Source organism: Chaetodon auriga, chromosome 4 (assembly GCF_051107435.1).
Source record: "Chaetodon auriga isolate fChaAug3 chromosome 4, fChaAug3.hap1, whole genome shotgun sequence".
Lineage (NCBI taxonomy): Eukaryota > Metazoa > Chordata > Actinopteri > Chaetodontiformes > Chaetodontidae > Chaetodon > Chaetodon auriga.
The window spans coordinates 11,414,103-11,434,344 of record NC_135077.1 but is presented as its reverse complement, the minus strand read 5'-3'; the positions used below and the strand labels follow the sequence as shown (position 1 = coordinate 11,434,344).

Below are 20,242 nucleotides of genomic sequence, written 5' to 3'. Positions count from 1 at the left end.
ACACCACCACCTCTAAATATTGAATTATCAAAAACTACCCAAGACTATCAAACAAAATGATCACATAATGAGGAAAGAACATAAACTGATGCTTTAGAATTTGGAATTCCATTTAAACTTTGAATGCTTGGTTGAACACCTGACAAAATCCCATTGGGTCAATAAAGTATTCAGATCAACTGTAAGTTTAGACCAACATTTTCACAAACTGAAACCTCTGACCTATAATTGCCTGTCAAAATGTCTCTTTCCTACAACAGGTAAAGCAGTGGTCAGATGGGAAGCCAGTGAGGGATTGGGTTCTTGCTGATTTAATTCATCTTTGAACATCCTACTTGATTGTTCACCAAGTGCAAAATAATGAGCAGTGAAATATTCTTAAATCACAAAAGTCACGTGATCAGTCAGAAAATGATGCAACTCTCAAATGCATCAACAAAACTTTGCGGTGAAAGCTGCTTAGCAGTAATAAAAAACAGCCTTTCTTTCCATTTCACAAACAAAGGCATAACCACTTGCTGAAGGTGACAAAGATCCTGGATAATTTTATGACATCTTCATTTATTATTTGATATGAAAGATGATGAGGTACATGAGAACATAAATCCTAAACTGGAAGTGTGTGATTTATGCGAAAAGAAGAAAAAGGGAACTCAAGGTTATTCATTTAAAAAAAAATAAAAAATCCATATCCTTATCAACCATCAATCTGTTATATGGCTGTGTCTGCATGACTGTGTTCATGTGAGTGTGTTAGTGGGCATGTGCGTTTCACCCACACATACACAGACGCACGCTTTCACTCACACTTGTGCTGACCTTAACTCCAAAGCATGGAGCCAAAGCTCTTAAAGTCTTAAAACTGATGGTCTGGATACTCTTATCTCCTGTTCGCTGTGTCAAGTCATTATAGTGCACCAAGTCATTAGCTGATGGTGTAGTCATCCATTACAGCTAAGAGGGAATATAGCAAAGGCGAGGTAGAGATGATTCCAACTTCAAGATTTCCAGATCATCTGAAGGACAGTTTTTCTTTCTTTCCCTTTGGTGATCAGGAAATCTGTGTCACTGTCAAACCGAGCATGGTTGAATTAAAAAAGTGGATCAGATCTGGAAAGTTTAATGCAAAATGTGCAAAATGAATAATAATAAAAAAAGAAACTCAGAGCAACGTTTGTGTGGAAACCTTACTGTCATATGAAGCTTGCACAAATGTTAGAGGTTATTATTGCATCTCCATCGAACAACTTAACTTTGGTAGATCTGCAAATGAGTTCTCTTGATGAAAATGAAAATCAGAGAACAATGTATCAATCAAGGAAACGTGGAATTAAAAACAAAAGAGAATATCAATCACATTTGAAGAAAAAAAAAAGCTTTTGTTTGGGTTGTGTATAATAGCCGCCAGTTCTTTAGTGTCACTTAAATGTTAAGAACATTTTGTGAGCATTGCGAAGCTTTGGTGGTGGATGGAGTATCTAAGGTTAAGTTGTCTGATGTCAGACAGGGTCAGAACAAAGTACAGGGCTGTTAGGTAATTGTGGTTCATTGATATAATGATGGTAATCAAATAGAGAGCCAAACTCCCACCCCATTTTCAAACTAGGCTCCTCGTGATGCAGCAAGATAAACTGTCTTCATTTATTAGCCTTTCTAAAAAGTCTACAAATTTCTTAAGATTTGCTAACCAGTGTAGGATCCACTTCAGATTAACCATGGGCAATACTACTTTTGTACAACTTGTACAACTGATTCCAGGCAAAGAATTGCTGAACATGTTAAAGAAACTGAAAATGAAAATGGAAAGTGATGAGAGATGAGAGATGAGTATTTAACACTGATAAATTGAAGAGAGATTGAGAGATTTTTTTTTTTTGTTAAATGCTCGAAGAAAATACCTATGTGCCCCATTAAATCTTGCACATTTATTGTGTATAATGTACACTATGAAAACATTTCTGATGTGCTGCCCACAAAAGCCTTTGGCATTACACTGGCATGGGCGAACCCACTCTGCATTTTTTTCTTATGTAATCCAAAAAGATATCTGCATCATTATGTATCTATCTGTATTCAACGATTAGAATACTGCCCACAACATAAACTGACACCTAAATTTTGGCCTATGATCCACTGTTTTTCAGTTAAGCTCAGTTAGATAAATGCAGCCATGGTTTGCATAGCAGACAACAGCTTAAAATGTTGGCAATGTACCAGTCAGAAATGTCTGTTGTGTTTTACCACAGGGTGTGGACTCTTTGTCTGATAAGACGCACTTAAAACCATCTAACTCAACATGTTCTCACGCCCAAATTGCCACATAGATACGCTTGGCTTGACCCCTTGGTGTCACTGTTTAAGGCACTGGATATCCCTTAGCATCATTTTTCAACATGCAGGGGAGTCCAAGAGACTTCTATAGACAACCCGTTCTAACTTCCAACATGTCAAATGAGGTGGTAAGAGAAGGCGAGAAAAGTCCAGATACAGAGGATTCATGTCCCATGTGAAACCAAATGTTATTCTGACCCCGATGTTGTTAACTGGATGAGGACCTCTGCATGTGCAAAACTGACACTAGAGGGGTGCTCAGAGCGCCATAGTCTGAAGCATAAGGTCACTGACCAAGCTGCCGTATATGATGAACTGAACTTCCCTGTTCCCTGCAGCACTGAAGCTAACTCTCCAGATTTAGTACATTTCATATTTAACTCCTTCATTCATGTATGAGCAGAGGCCTGATAAAATATGGCTGGTATGGACAGTCAAACGTAGAAGTTGTCAAAAGTCCTGTCTCCGTTAGCCATCTATTCTACAGCTAATGCTAATACCATCCTACCAGCTCCAACACAAACAATAGCATCACAGTAATTGACTGCCAAAGAAGAACACATGAACAGACATCTGCAGAAACATTTCAATGTCTATAAAAATGAAAATGTATCATTATTATTAGATCTAGTTAATAGAGCTAAACCACCAGTTATAACTCCCTTATATAAGAAAAGCTGTTTGCAATACAACATACTGGATGTGTTTATTCTTGTTTTTGACCTCCTCCATCAGAGGATATTATAAGATATTTATTTTTTCAGTATGTGGTAGGCTTTCTGCATGTCACCATAATGGAGTGTGTGTGTGTGTGTGTGTGTGTGTGGGGGGGGGGTTATGGCACCTGTTAGTAGAGAAAAAAAGGTTACATGGTTCGAAACTTGGCTGTTATGAGGACTGTAAGGCCCTGTCACAGCTCATTGTCATAGAAAATTAATGGGAGCACGATGACAAGGCTAGGAGTGATTCCAGAGAAGTGTTAAGCAAGTAGAGAGTGGACCTTCAGAGAAGAATATTTATGCTATAGCTTTATGCTAATATTACGTGGCAAGCAATTACATCTGTATTTAGAAGAGCCCGTCCATAACTGACAATGACATAGCAGGCCTGGCGACGTGACACTTGGATCAAATGAGGATTGTCACACTCCAGCCTTGACTCACTCTACTCTAGCCTTTCTTGCTGGCAAGGCCACAATAATTATTAACAGACTGACATTGAATCATTCCATAAAGCCAAATGGGAAACCATTGGATAAACATGAAGATGTTACTGAAATTAATTACTTTTGTGTTGTATGGATTTACTTGTGATCTGAGAGAGTATACAGTGAATTTTAATTACATGATTTCTTCTTCTTTCGTTCTCCTATATGTGGACTCTCTGGTTGTTAATATGCATGCAAATGGTTCTCTGTTTTAGGGGTGGAACTAATGTAGGCCACCCTTTTTGGAAGGTGTCCCATTAGATAAATGTTATTTTGCAACTCTGAAATCAGAAAACTGCTTTCTCACAGCAACGTCAAAGAAGGCAGACATTATATGGCCCAATTCATTACAGTCAGTGAAGGAGGGAGAGAGAGCGAGAGAGAGATGAGGAGGGGGGGTTTCATTAAAGCTCCTGGTTTAAGCCCAGCCCATTCTGAATATGTAAATGTCTCAGGCATAGAGAAAAACACAGCAAGAGGAAAGCGAGGAGGGAAGAGGGGAGAGAGAGGAAGAGGAGGGGAGCAGCATGAAAAAGTGAGTGAGCGATCAAGGGAAAGAGAGCAAGAGAGTGAGGGAAAGAGAGCGAGCACTCTGAATTGTGAGTGGCTTACGACACTCAGTGAACAGAAGGTGCTTCTGCATGCGCTGTCAGTGTACTGCTCTGCTGCAAGGGATTGCGCGCTCCTTTGCTTCCCACATTTACCGCCCCTGCCTGCCTACCAGCACCAGCCCTCAGCAGCCTCTTCCAGCTGGCTGAGAAAACACCAGGAGAGCAAGGGAGTGAACGAAAACTGCGAGCCACAGGGGATGCGAGCAGCTTCTTAACGGAGATGAGCCACTGAGATGACAAGGAATACTGTCACACAAGAAAACAGTGAACAGGGTTCACCTCTTTAAATCCTTTTTTTTTTTTCCTCCTTGCATCCGTCACTGAAAGCATGATTACCCGCTTGAATGGATTTAAACCTTACAAGTCAGTGATTGCTTCCAGAGATGGACGATAATATGTGTTGACAGATCGGCTGTAACTTAAGCAGGAAGGGGAGGAGAAAAGAGCAAGACAGATATTTAAAAGATTTTTTTACTGGTCTTTTTTTTCCTTTCTCTGGTTGTCTCTTCTCCCCTCTGATCATTGCAGCAGAGGACTGCGGAGGAGCAAAAGAGACAGAGCTCATGCATGCAGACAGGGGAACTTGCACTTCCTACCATCTCGCTGAAAGCTACTTGGATTCCTTCTCTTTCTGGCTCTTTCACTTGAGGAGAACTAAGACATTGTAAGCCTGCCAAGGATCTGGTGTCCACTGAAAAGAGAGAAGGGAGGGGGGGAGAATTTGTGCCACAGTGGGGTCTTTTTTAGATTCGCACATAATTAGTGTTGAGGCACAAAGCGAGACGCTGAATGGAGATTGTCAGCTTTGGATAGGGGTGAGTAGGAATCTTTTCAAATAAGATCGATCAATGAGGACAATTTTTTCTTCATCCCCTCTACTCTCCACCCACTGCTTGATATCTAACATAAGCAAAGAGACTTGCCCTTAATCCTTCGCATTTTTGAAAAGGACTCCCTCGGTTGACAAAATAAAAGAAATATAATCACTGTCTACGGCTAAAATACAAAAACGGAATGAAACAGATTATTGAATTAATTAAATATGATGTAATAAATATGATGTGATAAGTGCAAAAATAATATCCAGAGTGGTTCAATGGACATTTTCTCGGTGGCATCCCTGGATATTTATGCTAATGGATTTCCTTCTAATTGGACTGTACTTAAAGTGGCCACTGAAGAAGCCCCCTGGGTTGATACTGTGTTTATTGGGCATTTTTCTAAGAACGGTTCCCTTGGTAGAAGGGGTTTGTCCAAAGCTGTGCCGCTGCGACAGCAAGCTGCTGTACTGCGAGGGGCTCAACCTCACAGACATTCCCCGCAATCTGAGCAGCGCCATGGGCCTGTCCATGAGAGAGAATAACTTGACCGAGCTGCGTGAAGGCCAGTTGGCTGGTCTGTCACAACTCACCTGGCTCTACCTAGATCACAACAACATTGACATTGTCGAGGAGGGTGCATTTGACAGGCTAAGAAGGGTCAAGGAGTTGGACCTCAGCAGCAACCGGATTGAGAGCCTGCCAAATGGTACCTTTAGGCCCCTCCCAAACCTGCGTATCCTGGACCTCTCATACAACAGGCTGCAGGCACTTGAGCCTGACCTGTTCCACGGCCTTAGAAAGCTCACCAATTTGCATTTGCGTTACAATGCCCTCAAATTTGTGCCAGTGCGGATTTTTCAAGACTGCCGGAGCATGCAGTTTCTAGACTTGGGATACAACCAACTGCAGAGCCTGGCACGAAACTCCTTCGCTGGCCTCTTCAAGTTGACTGAGTTGCATCTTGAGCACAACGAGCTAGTTAAAGTCAACCTAGCCCACTTCCCTCGCCTCATCTCTTTACGCACTCTGTACATGCACAACAATCGTGCTACCATTGTTGTCAATACACTGGAATGGACATGGCATTTTTTAGAGAAGATTGACCTGTCAGCCAATGAAATCGAATACATTGAGCCACATGTTTTTGAGAGCGCGCCCAACCTTAAGGTTTTGATGCTAGACTCCAATCGGTTGACCTCTTTGGACCAGCACATCCTGGATTCATGGTCATCTCTGGACAGCATTACCCTGGCAGGAAATGACTGGGAGTGCAGTCGCAACGTGTGTGCCTTGGCATCTTGGCTGAGTGCCTTCCGAGGCCAGCGTGACAATTCTCTGCTGTGTTCAAGCCCTGACACCGCACAGGGCGAGGATGTGTTGGATGCTGTCTACGCTTTTCAGCTGTGTGAGGATCCCCCAATGGAGATAACTACAGCAGGCCTGTACGCCTCCACGAGGGATCTGGCCCAGGGAGGCTCTGTTTTCCTGGGCCCATTTACTCCCAACCCTTATGAGGGTGAGGGTAGTGAGGTGGTCACCAGTTCTTTCACTGTCACAGTGGGCCATGATGACTTGGAGAGCACCATGCAGATCCACAAGGTGGTGACTGGCACCATGGCACTCATTTTTTCCTTTCTCATCATAGTGCTCATGTTGTATGTGGCATGGAAGTGCTTTCCAGCCGGAATAAGACAACTGAGGCAGTGCTTCAGCAGTCAGCGCCGTAAGCAGAAGCAAAAGCAAAGCATGCAGCAGATGGCTGCGATTTCTACACCCGAGTACTATGTTGACTATAAACCCAACCACATTGAGGGAGCTCTGGTAATCATCAATGAATATGGCTCTTGCACTTGCCAACAGCAACCTTCTCGGGAATGTGAGGTGTGACCCTGCTTTGTGAGTACGTCTTTACCTGTGATTATCTGGATATACGGTAAATCCCTTTTTTGGATCCACAGGGGAGGGGAATATTGCGGGACAGACGGAATAAAGGGATCTTTTGGACACTTTTTACACAGCGTCTCACTGTGATGTGGAAGGAGTGTGCTTTATGCAGCTGACTATTTCGTGGTGGATTTACTGCTACTGCTATCTACTGCTGATTTGAGGCCACAGGGCATAATGGCCACCTGACTCTTGGACCTGTTGATGTTCTACAGAAACACAGAGAGGAATACATTGTGGGCACTGAGGCTTTTCTCTCATGGGTGGATATTTGAGCTTTAATGTGTCTTTCTACTTCAGGACATTTAATTATTGTTTAAAAACAAACTGGGGACACACAAAAGAAGAAAAAAGAAAAAAACAAACCATTTGTATTATGGTGAACACAATATTTGACTAGCATTTAAAATATAAAAAAAAACATGTTTAAGTTCAATTAAAATGTAAAAATTAAAGTCTGTGTAAAATATGTTAAAAGAAGTGCAAGTGTGGACAAAAAATGATACAAGATAATCTATTTCTTTTGTAAACTACAAAAAAAGTTTAAATAAATGAATTGCTATTCACAGTAAACTCATTTTTACGTGAGACACTGTCAGAAAGGATGAATGATGCAGTCTTAGTGCTCGTAGACTGGAGAGCCATGTCTCTGCAGTGTATCCAACCAAAAAAAATAAAATGAAATACAAAAAAATAAAAGGGGCAGAGGGATATCTGCATCTCATCGTCAATGTAAAATCCATGGTCTGAATTTTAGATCTCTTCTCTGTTTTAACTCTCATATTTGTTGTTCTATCATTCACTGTGTTGGCTCGCTGTCAGTGTAGTTTCTTTCCCCCTTCCCATTGCCTTTCTGAGAATAGATTCAAATGAGCTATGAATCAGTTAGCATATTTTCATATTATTATATCACTATTTGTGTACCATCCAAGTAAAGAAAGCAGAGTGTCAAAGATCTAAAGCTATGCCTCTCATTGCCTCTCACTCTTTGGCTTTCACAGAGGAGTGATGCCTCCTTTCACTGAATCAAGCACACTGAAGACAACAATCATTGCAACCATGCATACTTAAATCAAAATACAATGTCAGATTGTATCAGAAACATTGAAGAAATTATCCAGCAGCTTAAAGGAAGATTTGCACATACAGTATTCTTCACTGTGTTTTCATGTGATGTAAAATGTTTGTTAAATACAAGGCCATTTTGAGGTGTATATATATCCTTCTTCCTCTGGTGTTCATTGTGTAAATTAGTGCACTGACAGATGTTGTGTTTACTGGGTCCTTTGACAAGAGCAGTATGTTGTGTGAATGTGTGTGCGTGTGTGTGTGCGTGTGCGTGTGGTGAGGGGTGGGGGGTTGCAGTGAGAAGGAGATGGAGGATCACAACGACTGCAGAAAGAGGGAACAGACTGCTCTCTAGTGTGCATTTTCTCATACTGTGGCTGCATTCTATCTATTGTGCACCATACTCTGCACAGCAGGGGCAACGTCAATATACTGAATTTGCAGCAGCTTTTTTTGAAAAAAGTTCAGTGCATCAGTTTGCATCATTTTTGTGTTATTTTTGCGCTAAATTAAGATAATGTTTACAACTTGTAAGTCAGCAGGAATAAAAAAAAATGTTTTAAGAACTCACTGACAATCATTACATAATTAGTTCCAATAAGAGTACAATGTCATCTTCAGACTTATCAACAACACTGTAAGTGCTCTTGGTGTTCTGGTTTTCTGGTGTACAATATGCAACAAAGGGTCAGAAAAACCAGTAACACTTGGGTCTTATAGGGTTAGAGATGGTTTGTTGCATTTTGTGATGCTTTTCGTGGGGGACACAGAGCCTGGGAGTAAGGCCTGAGGTCCCTGAGGGAATAATGTGTCAGAAAAAAAATGGTTTTGCAGGGGCTGAGGAATAATTTTATTTGACCAAGGCTCATTATCAGTAGCACTGAAATGAAATATTTTTAGCTGAAAATATATTTTACAGCATTTTGTGGAATTATTGCAGGGATTGGACAAAATTGTAAGCTTTTGAAAATTATTGATTAAATTTGTGGTAATTCTTATAATCACTCGATGGTCAAATCCTGGAGGGGGATATACATATCAAATTACCTTCTTTTCCTCCCACAGCTCAATGGATTTCACTCAGGTAAAATCCAATCACAAACTAATCATCCTTATTAATATGGAGGATATGCTGGGAGTTCAGTGATTTGCCCTTGAGTGCATGAAACTGAAACTATTTTCTTATTCCATTCTTCAACAAATGCAGGTGGTAGCAAACATGCATTTCATGTTGTTATATAAATACATGGGATATATATTAGATATATTAGATATCAGATAAGTTTGAAAAGGTTACCTTTAAAATTTCATAAAAATTTTCAACATGGAATTCATCAGTCAGTTCTCAAAACTACATGTGTCTGTACTTCTGAGTTTCTGCTCACAGCTGTGTTCAGGGAGTTTGTCCTCACACATATAAACACCAAATGGCGCTGAATCATGAGTTTTCATCTGAAACTGACCTCAGCGGTCTGTGACAGTAAAGGGACGCTGTATCAGTCATTAACATCAAACCAATGTCTGAGGAAGGGGCCATGACAAAAAAAATAAAGCTGCAGTGTGAGCAATATACCCACAATGTAATTTCATGTTTTTTGGCTTTTAATGGGGTGATTCACTCTGGTGAACAACTAATTTAATAGTCTGCATGCAGTGCATGTTGTGCTCAAGCAACAAAAGCACTAAACTTTCAGGCTATTTGTTACAGGACACATTTTGGGGAATGGTAACGGCTTAAAATTGCCACGTGGGATTTATGATCCATTTCTTGTTTATGGGACCGAGTGCGTCCCACTTCAAGACTCAACCCAGCTGTTAATCATAACCTGGCATATCATGAAAATGCAAATGGCTTTAGTATGTACGGGAGGGCATCGCAAAGGGAACACAGATTTATTTTATTCTCTCATCTTCACATCCTGCCCAGAATTTTCACCCCCTTCAAGTCCTTCAGAGCACCTTAAACATGAAACTGCTGGGTAAATTTGAGGTTGTGAAGCTTCATTTGTATAAATATTGGATGATGCCTGGCATTGAGGCCAGCACTGGCACCATTATTGATTTCATTTCGCTCTTTTCTTGAACAAGCAACCAGGGTAAAAGGTGATGGAGAATGGTTCTGAATATTTCAAAAGCTTTGGGTCCTGAGGGCTGACATTAAACTACTTTAGACTTACCTCTATCCCTACTCACCTTTACCTTGTCTCTCACACACTCTCTCCTTCTGTCCGTAAAACACAGTAAATATAGGGAAAAACATCAATTCATCTAACTGACAACAGATCAAATCTCTGCTTGACCTAAGTCTGGAGTGATAATTCCCTGAGGGGAGATATGTGCTCTCCGACAGCATCCATTATAAATGCCTTGATTGATGATGTTGAGTAAAAATAAAAATAGATGAGTGGTAACCAAAACGATTAAAGTGATAACAAATGCATTCATCTCTCCCTCACATTTTCAAGCGTAAACTGATGGATGAGGATGATATGTTTTATCTGTATGCAAAATGATTATTGATTTCAAAGATGATTAGTGGTCAACATGGTGATTCAGTGACTGTCTTACACCAATCAGCGATCGGTCAGAAATAAAAGGTCAAGATTCTGTTTCTCTTAAGAGCAGTTGGGCTCATTTGTTCTACTCTTTGCAGAGCTGCAGCTGTTTGCCAGCCAGAGGATGGAGAGGGGTTGTATGTACAAGGCACATGTTAATAGGTCTGAAGCTATTGTCTTCTACCTTATATGTACAAAACTGAGCATGTGGTGCAGGTTTATGTGCACATGCAGTTACGTTTGTGTACATCTGGGGTTATAAATACCCACAACAGACCTGGAAATCATGTGATGTCCTGGACTGTTATGAGTGCAATGCAGAGACAAGAAGTCACAAAAGAGAGATGGATGTGGGGGTAAAGTAACTGACACAAAGAGTAAAGGTCACGACAATGAAATGAGAAAAGTCGTAAGGGTCTGTTGTGTAAAAAGTGGGGCATTCTGTGTGTCAGGCATGGGTCAGAGCTAAAGGTCAAACACCTACAATGGAGAAACCTGGCAAGGCTCAAACTGTACAGGTAGTTGCTAGCTGACATCCCAGTAAACACAATTTAGCTTCACTATCAATCAGCAAGCACTCACAACTGGCCCTGTTAAAGGCTTGTTCACACAGAAAATGGGTGGAAAAAAAAACCCTGAATAGTTTTTCGATGACATAAAAACAGCAGTGGAATACACTCTACAAAAATGGCGTGTGCATGTTTATGTCAGTGTGCCTGCATGTACATCCTGTGCAGTGGTGTATGTGTGCATCAGTGACAAAACATCACTTTGCAGATCTGTGCAGGGGACCTTAGAGATGCAAACAAATCCCTTAAAAATAAATTTACCTGGCTTCCTGTGAGGGGTATTGATCATGCAACATTCTGCCATCTCATTGGGACTAGGACTGTGCTGCATAATAAACGCTCAACACCCCCTCATAACTGGATGGAGAGCTAAATCATGGATGGCAGCATGTACTGCAGTAGACTGTAAGGAGCTGGCGATGACTAATGACAATGAGTGGGTGGCTTTCCCCTGCTTCTTTTATAACAGGTGGGTTATCAGGATCAATATTCTAATTATCATCAACATTATCTTTGAATCCAAAACCTCTGACACACCATTTTCACTCGTGTTGTAAAGTCCCATCTCTTCCTCCTTCCAAATACTGCTGCTGTCTGTGTTATAAATGTGCTATTACTGCACTGAATCCTACATGGCTACAAACAAAATCCAGGCGTTTACATAACCTACAAGCACAAGCTGGCAATTAATTAGAGGGCAGCGAATGGAAATTTCTCTCACACATACAGAGAGATCTCCTTTAAATAATAGATTTGGATGTTAAATTGAAGCAAGTTTATAGTTTACGTCTAAAGTCTCGCCTAATGAACATTGAATAAACTGCTAAAATACTAACAGACACACGTCCAATAGGTCACAATAATTACATTCATCACTCAAGCAAAATCTCCAGGCAGCCTATAGCTCTCTACGCCCACTGCTTCATTTACATGGACCATACTCAAGCAACACTGAATTAATAATAATGGCTGAGGAGTCATTATTCTTACATACATATGGTACTGTAGGTAGAGCAGTGGTGTCTGCTGAGGAAGGTGAGGCTGGTTAGACAATGGGTACAAAGTTGGCAGCTGAATATTCATTACAGTGAGTCAGAGGGTAGGAGAGGATCACAATGAACTAGGGGTCATCATTATTTTTGTCATTATTATGAGAGTGTATTTTGTGGGTAACTTTCTTGCTGTTGCTAAATTGGATTAACCCATGACAATGTTATGTCTTGCATTTAACATAAAGCTTCAGGGTCAGTCAGTGAGATAATACATGGCAACAGCTGGGCCTGCATCTGGGACTCTGTGTAACCGGTAAGAGCAGATGTGGGTCAGCGCCTAATATTCAGAGTATTATGGTGGCGGAACGACAAAGCTTTATCTAGGACTGGACTTACCTTTACAGATTGCCCCTGATGTGATATCAAGCAAAATCCAAGATAATTTAGGGTCACATTTGTACACCATGGATCTTGCAGGTCATGCAGGTTTTTTTATATTTTTTTCCAATCTAGTTCTGTCCCTCATGTGTCATTAGTCCCACAAATGGTCGTATTAAATGAGATGCCTAAAGACATGTGTCTAACACGTGCTCTAGCAACCACACAAGGAAAAGGAGATCAATAACATGCACGACTGTGATTTCTGCGGGACTGTAAGTGCATAGGAGCCTACCATGTGCAAAAATAATTAATCATTTCAATAATGACAAAGTTATTCTTGTAAATAGTTAAGGGCTCAGTTGACCCATTATCTCAAATACCTCAAACTTAAAAACACAGCGATAATGCCATTCTGGCCTCTTCAGCAGCTATCGAATAAGCTGCCCCGAGTGAACATTTAGATTCACTGTGCTGGATGTAGGCACCAACAGCTCAACTCAAACAAACAGATGCAAAGAAAGAGAATAAAAAATGAATTGAAAACAATGCCTTTTTTGTCTTCTTATGTGATGACTGTGTATTTTGCCAAGCAGACAGACATCAGCTCCACTTCTTCAACATTTATGCTAAATGAGTCATCAAGACAACTGAATCACGCTTCATTATTCATAGCTAGATAGTCACCTCAAATAAAACTGAATCCCAAAAAGCACATTGATTAAGTGTTTCAAAGGTATGGAGCGGCAAGACTGTCGGAGCTTCTTTTTGAATGAAAAGTTAGTACAGGTTAAGGGAAGTAAAAATAGACAGCATTTATCATTTCCCATTTATCTGATCAGTGTCAGGATGAATAAATGCTATTCTACCCGCTCTCCTTGCTCCCTCTCTCTTTCCTATCTGTGAGGGCAGATTGGCATCTCTCCAGTAGCCAATTGGCTGCATGAATGAAATTGCCCCATTCTCCAAGTGTCAGCTGAGCAAAGGGAATCTGTTCACTGTTCACAATACCATTGTGCTAAAACACATCCCTGGTTCAGCAAGTACTTAAGGTGCAATTTTCGCAAACATTCTCATTGTGACGGCCAATGCGTAGAAGCTAATTCAGCCCAGAGACGTCAAAACAAAAGCAAAAGATGGACTTACCTATTAAATGCAGGGCAGAAGACCATTGGATCCATAAAGAATGCCAAAAGAGACATGGAGAGAAAAGAAAAACCTTGTTAAAATATATACTTTTTTGCATAAAATTGATATACTCAGATATACAATGTTAAAGCGTCCTTATGTACAACTGTATCATTCAATTAGAGATGACAGACTTTTCTCAGACACACTCAAACTGTTTAAGAGTGCAACACCTTGCTGTGAAATGGGGTGCTCTATGGCAGAGTACAGCGGAGTGTTTGCATTGCATAGGCCGGGGAGCCTGCGGTACCATAGTTAAACCAATGGTGCGTTTAATGTCTAACTTGCGACAGACATCAATAGCAAAAAGAGGAAGAGCAGAAAGACAACCTTTTATGTCCATAGCTGAGCTGTGACGGCCAGCAGTGACACTGGCATCTCATTCTGTCGACTATGCAGCACAACACAGACTAGTCTGTACAAGCTTCTAACATCCCCATGCTTCTGTCCACACTGGTGCTGTACTGATGTAAGGGTTTTGTCACGTCATTGCTGTTAAGGCATCACACAAACTGAAAAGTGCCACTGGTTGACTGGTGAGCACTGCTGCCAGCCACTGGGCACATGCTTGATTGTTGACGCTCCCTGATAGGACATTTTTTCATGATGTGCATGAGACGTTCAAATAGCATAAAGACTCTAAACATTCCACAGCTATGAATTTGAGTGCTGTATATCTGTTTAAAGCATGTTATGCACTGTCGACCTCTCTAAGGTGCCTCAGTGTGTTCAGGCATAACCATCATCCAAATGCATTCATTCAGTTTTTCCGTTTCATGCAACTTTATAATTTTACTCCACTATAATTCAAAGGTAAATGTTGTATTTCTGACTGCACTACATTTATTTGACAGCTTTGGTTACTCGTTATTTTACAAAGTAATATTTTACAGAAAAACATACAAGAAGTGTATAAAATACAACATATTGATAAGATGAAACCAATGGTTGCCAAACTTTGGACACCTTACAAAAAAACAAGTAGCTTTTACTGATGATACTGAATTTCAAATGTGGAACTTTTAATTGTAAGGGAATACTTTTACAGTACTTCTTCCACCACTGTTCCAGGATTATGCTGTCACACTGAAAAGGAATCAAGCTAAACACTACTGCCACCACTACTGATATGGCTAATAATTAAACTAATGATAATAATGACTCAACAACATGAAATGCTCAGTCTGCACAAACTGGAGAAGCAATGTGGTTAACGTGATTGAAATCAACTCAACTCAACTTCAATTTCTACACTGTTGTAACACTGTTGAGGACAAAAATTGTGTTATTATACTATTATTCCATTCAAGAGGCCAACTGTCATATCATTCAACTGGGGGTGAATAAAAAGACAGGTAGCCTCACAGAGTGAGAGGAGCTTAGTGCAGCACTTTCAGTTGACTATTTTCTTACAGAAGCAGATAAATGAACATTCACTTTCAAGGATGCACACTGTCATCAGCACGTACAGATATTGCCATCACAATGACATGAAATCAAGTGTGTCACTGAAGCCTGTGCATGAATTGCAAGTCATGAGATATTCTAGGAATCTGCCCAGAACGTCAATCATCTGTGAATGTGTAAACTGCACTGTGATGTAACATATGTCAGGCCACCAACATGAGATGAAATCAGTTTCCAGGAATAGATATTTTTAAATACTGGCATAAGACAACAACCAAGTCCCTCCAGAGTTTAAGATAAAACAAGCGTAAGAGTATAGAACCAAACCAAGATAATAAGAATAAGAATAGAAATAAAAATAAAGTTAAGCACTGAGTAGCTGGCCCGAGATGTCCATCTGTGAATGAGTGAGCATATATGCTGTCTGTTGATAATTAAATATGGATATAGATATGTATATATGCACAGCCTATTACAGTTTAACAGTCAGCAGTCTTCATTTTACAGATTTTTACATTTTTTAGCGAATAAATCACCATTAAATTAAGCCTATAAAATCACATCTGTTTGGTGTTGTTGCCACTCACCGGATGGTAGTTTAAGACTGAGCAACGTGGAATATACAGTAAAATTTATGGTGATTGCCAACATTGCAATATAATGCTAGATTTCAGTCAATATGCCATTATTTTCCCTGTTGGCTCCTTTGTATAGAAAAGTTCCCCATGCACAGACAGGCCCTCCAGATTATGCTGGAAAATGAATCCAATAACTTTTGAAAATGAACCTAATAACCTTTTGAACAAAATACATTCACAATCAGATCACTGAAGCTAATGTCTTGTGACGGCAATACTGCTTTTAGTTAATGCATTACAAATTCAAACTGGCTGCAGCATCTCAGCAAGTTTGTTAATGACAAGTGAGAATAATTCACATTGCATCATTAAAGAGGAAAATAGGTGTGATTCAAAAAGAAAAGTGCCTCAGTTGTTGGTCTCCACTGTTGTTCATTTGCCGTGCAAACTTAAAGGTTGCCTCATAGAGCCCGAACAGACAGCTGAACTGTGGGAGTGCAGAGAAAGGGAGGAAAGACGTGCTAAAAATGCAAACAAACACATACAATATATCAACCAAAGACACCTCGCGCCATGGTGTGGGGATGCAATGACATTTGAAGAGAAGAATCTAAAGAGAGGTGACAAGAAAACCAAGCTCAAGGAAATAAAACGAGATAAAAATCAAACATATTGCAGTTTTAGACATTACTATACGTGCGAACAATAACGACGACTGCAGGACTGTGGTTATTCTGCCCATAACTGCTGCAGTAGAGGTTATGGAATCTTTTCAATTTTCAAGGCAGGAACATAGAGACTGATATAACTGCTGCGTGCTCGGTGAAACAGAAACAGTGGTGGACAGTGAAGTCTCTGTGCTGAAAGGAAAAGGGAATGGCCATAAAGACACTGTAACAACAAAAGAGAAAGAAAGGTACTACAAAAGGTACTGCAAAGTAAACATGGGCCAGTACAGACTGCAATAAAATGTTCTATCGGTTATCTTATGATCGCTACAGCAGTGTGCCATTGACAATATGGAATCAATCCAGAGAAGGATACATCCAGTACTTTATGATCGTATGATTTGTATGTGTGTGCCCTTATTTTTAATAGGTTAGACTTTGCACTAGATTAGGAAGGTTAGACTTTAAAACCTATTCCCCGGGAGTGTGACAAATAAAGGGGTTTAGGACGTCTTTACACAGATCTGCCTCATGTGTTTTAACAATTTTGACCACCATAATCCATTAAGTGTCAACTTCAGCAGCATTAATTCAATCATTCTCATAATCAAAATGGTTGCTCTGAGCCCCTGCTGCGGGGCTTAGTGATGGTGTGCTGAGAATGAAAAGGCACATTAAAATGGGTTAGAGCATGCAATCCCCCAAAAAGGCATTTGCCGCGCTCTGCATGCACCAAGGACATGCAACAGTAAGGTCAGGATCACACATCGGCAGAATACTGAATAAGTCAGCCTCCTGGGCTGGGATTCCTGGATCCAGCTCATCGTCCCCTATCCAATGGTAAAATGTCTGATCGCTCTAGATATGCTGTCCCTGAAGGCTTGCTGAAAACTTCCAACATGCTGCACAAAGTCTGAAGTACAAGCAATGCATAAGGTATATGCCCGTAAGAAAAAAACAAACAAACAAAAAGAAGGAAAAAACTGAACCATCTACATGTGCATATTAAGAGTTCACAACACATTTTCCTTGAATTTCCTCAGTCTACAGTTGTCATTTCTTCTCTTGAACAAGGTTCTCTTTGGTGAAACTACTCCGCAAAATAACCAAAAGCCAGCCGAGGAGGGATCCATGTAAATTACACTGTATAAAAAACTAAACCTCTGGATATTCTGTACAGGCTCTGTTGCAAACATTGGGTGGTCTGCCCTGCCTTTATTTCGAGAAACCTGCACAGTCAGTTGTCCAGTGCCTGGAAGCGTCCTTAATACAGTTGCTAGGCAACCACAAAGTCATCTGCCATCCACTACTTTGCTATTACATTAGTTAATGTCATTCTAATTAAAGTGGAAAAAGCAGAGTTTCAGTCACGACGCTGCAAATCTGAGGCCATTTATTCAGATTTTCCTTCATGTTGAAACAGTGGGGAGAACCACCAGAACCATCTTTGTTTTCCACTCTCCCCATTTACAACAGTAGCTCTGTTGCAGAAGAATACAACCAGGAGAAAGCCCCATCTCTGTTCTCATTTGATAAGACGGCAGAGAAAAAGCTGCAGTGACGTAGGGCGTTTTTTTCTGCACCCAGTTGAACACTTTTCAACTTGGGGTGCTCAGGGCATTTCTAAAAAACATGCAAGGTGTGCTTGGTGGATAAAAGCAAGGTGCCCTGGGGTGCATAAGCAGCATACAAAACCCCTCAAATCCAGAGAAAACAATTACAAAAGGCAGCGTTCCCTGCCAAAAAGTTGTCCAGTGTCATCACCTGCTTTGCATGTTCACTCCAGAGACCAAAGGCTCTAATTTCAGTCCCTTAATGTTTCGTATGAAATCAATGGGTCTTGTAGTCAAGTTTGCTTTTATTGCAAATTTGTGATCTCGCCACCACAGTTCATTTTTTAGAATGGTAAAAAAAAAAAAAAAAAGAGGTAAATTAAGAGCATTTCATGTTAACCGTGTCTTGTAAGGCAGTGAAATGAAAGCAGAGAATATAAATCGATTTTTTTGTGGAATTTTCATATGCACGTACCCTTCAGGCAAGTGTTGTTTCCACCTCCATTGAAAGCATTTGGGACTAAAGTGTGGGAGTGGGAATGAGAGTTGTTGTTTTAAAGCTGGCACTAATGAAACCCATGGGTGTGCAATGACAATGGGAGGATGTTTGATGAGAAAGTATGTGGTCCAGTATGTGCTTTGCGTTTGGCCTTGCATGTGTGCGCATTTGTATGTGAAATCATGACAGCCGGTCCCAAAAAATAGATCCATAACATTAATTTTGGGACTTTTCGATAACTGTTTAAAGCTGCCATATGGTCCTCTTTAATCTTTTCATCTTCTGAATGTCCCATGACTGCAAAACTTTGTCTGTATCTGGATTATGTTGACTGAAAAATGGCAAGAGCCTTCAAACATGCACCATTAGGTATCTACCAACAGCTCTCCATTTGTCATAAAGCCAAGCGGTACAATGTAACACTAAGGGAAATATACCCACAAGGGGAATGTTCAGTTTTTTAGTAATTATTAATAAAGAGAACTTAATTAATATAAAAATTGACACTGACCACTGAATTTCTACTTAAGTAAAAAAAAAAAAAAAAAAAAAGCAATAGAACATGATGTCATCTGTATGTCACTGGATAAAGAATGCACTTAAATTCTGTACTGTGAATTTGAACTAGTTGGCATCCAAGTTAAGCAAAGATTCTGCAGGATCTAAAACAGTCAATAGTTGCACAATGCTTTTAATATTGAGTCCTATAAAGTGCAAATCAAGATTAATTTTCAAAAAGGAATCCAATCCAATCCAATCCATGTTCAGATGGTGATACAAACAACAGGACAACAACTGACAACTACCCAGTGGATGTTTCAGCTGCTCACAATGGTATGTTGGAAGGTCTCAACCTTGGGTCAGTATCCACTGTGGTAGTCCACAATGTGAATTTTCCATACCTGAATTCATCCGAGCAAACAAGACAAATTCCATCTATCAACACCTGAACATTATTGACTTTGAGGTTCTCAAATATATGTTATGTCCCTCGACATACTGTATATGCATAAAAACATGAAAAAACATAATCAAATCTCCACAAGCATAATCATACTTCACTATTAAAAAAATCCTCGATAAAATAACAAATTCAACTCCAAAGTGTACAGCTTAGAAACCTCACCTAGATTTCCACAGCAATTTCTGTTTCACTGTATCTGAAGGTCATCGAGAATTCACATAACTGAAGCTACATCTGCAACTCTTTTATTTAGCATCTATTGAAATCACTGACGTGCTCAGCCTAGCGAGGATGCCGTAGAGGTAGACAGTGAGTAGGGAATGAGTGGCAGGGAAGGTGTAAGTCTGCCTCTAACACTGTTACGCTGATCAACACAATAAATGACTGGCTGCAAGTGCTGTTTACAAGTAATATTTCGACTAGTAGTACTCTCAGATGCATGCTCTCAATACACTGCTGTATTTATATGTCAGGGATGGGGGTGTGTGGGGGATAGTAGTGGCTGATGAGCGTGACATCGCCTCACAGTTTTTGGGGTGTTTGGAATGTTCAGGTTATTTTTCACAGATTTTGGGGGGTCCAGAGGACACAGTTATTCTATTTTCTCTAGAAAAAGAAAAAAACTTCTGTTGCAATAAAGTGGGACCAGGATCAATCGATAGTGTGATATTTCAAAAAAGTGGATTTAGTGGTAAGTTCCTCTCGAGATGTGTTTGCTTGCAAGTGAATAGTGATTTCTGTAGGATACAAGGCAGTCACCAAAGAACCAACACCGCATTTGTGTTACCACTAAAATTAGTCAACTTGAGAGAAGCACAGCAAACACTAAAAACTCTTAAAGTCATTTACATTTACATTTCCCAATGAATAATGATTTCCACATGATTTCTTTTAATAATGCATGAATTT

At 40.2% G+C, this 20,242-nt stretch overlaps 2 protein-coding genes across 3 annotated transcripts in view; one reads left to right on the top strand and one right to left on the bottom strand.

Moving 5' to 3' along the window:
- Nucleotides 1–20,242, bottom strand: part of ctnna2 (catenin (cadherin-associated protein), alpha 2) — a 320,502-nt gene that overhangs the window by 111,530 nt on the left and 188,730 nt on the right. The gene's annotated exons all lie outside the window — the stretch shown is intronic.
- lrrtm1 (leucine rich repeat transmembrane neuronal 1) lies at nucleotides 4,014–8,537 on the top strand. Its single transcript, XM_076727978.1, has one exon. It carries the CDS (start codon nucleotides 5,280–5,282, stop codon nucleotides 6,855–6,857), a length of 1,578 nt encoding a protein of 525 aa, XP_076584093.1. The 5' UTR covers nucleotides 4,014–5,279; the 3' UTR covers nucleotides 6,858–8,537.

What these genes read in the sequence shown, in the direction of transcription:
- lrrtm1 (XM_076727978.1), top strand. Translation starts at nt 5,280, where the DNA reads ATGCTAATGGATTTCCTTCTAATTGGACTGTACTTAAAGTGGCCACTG.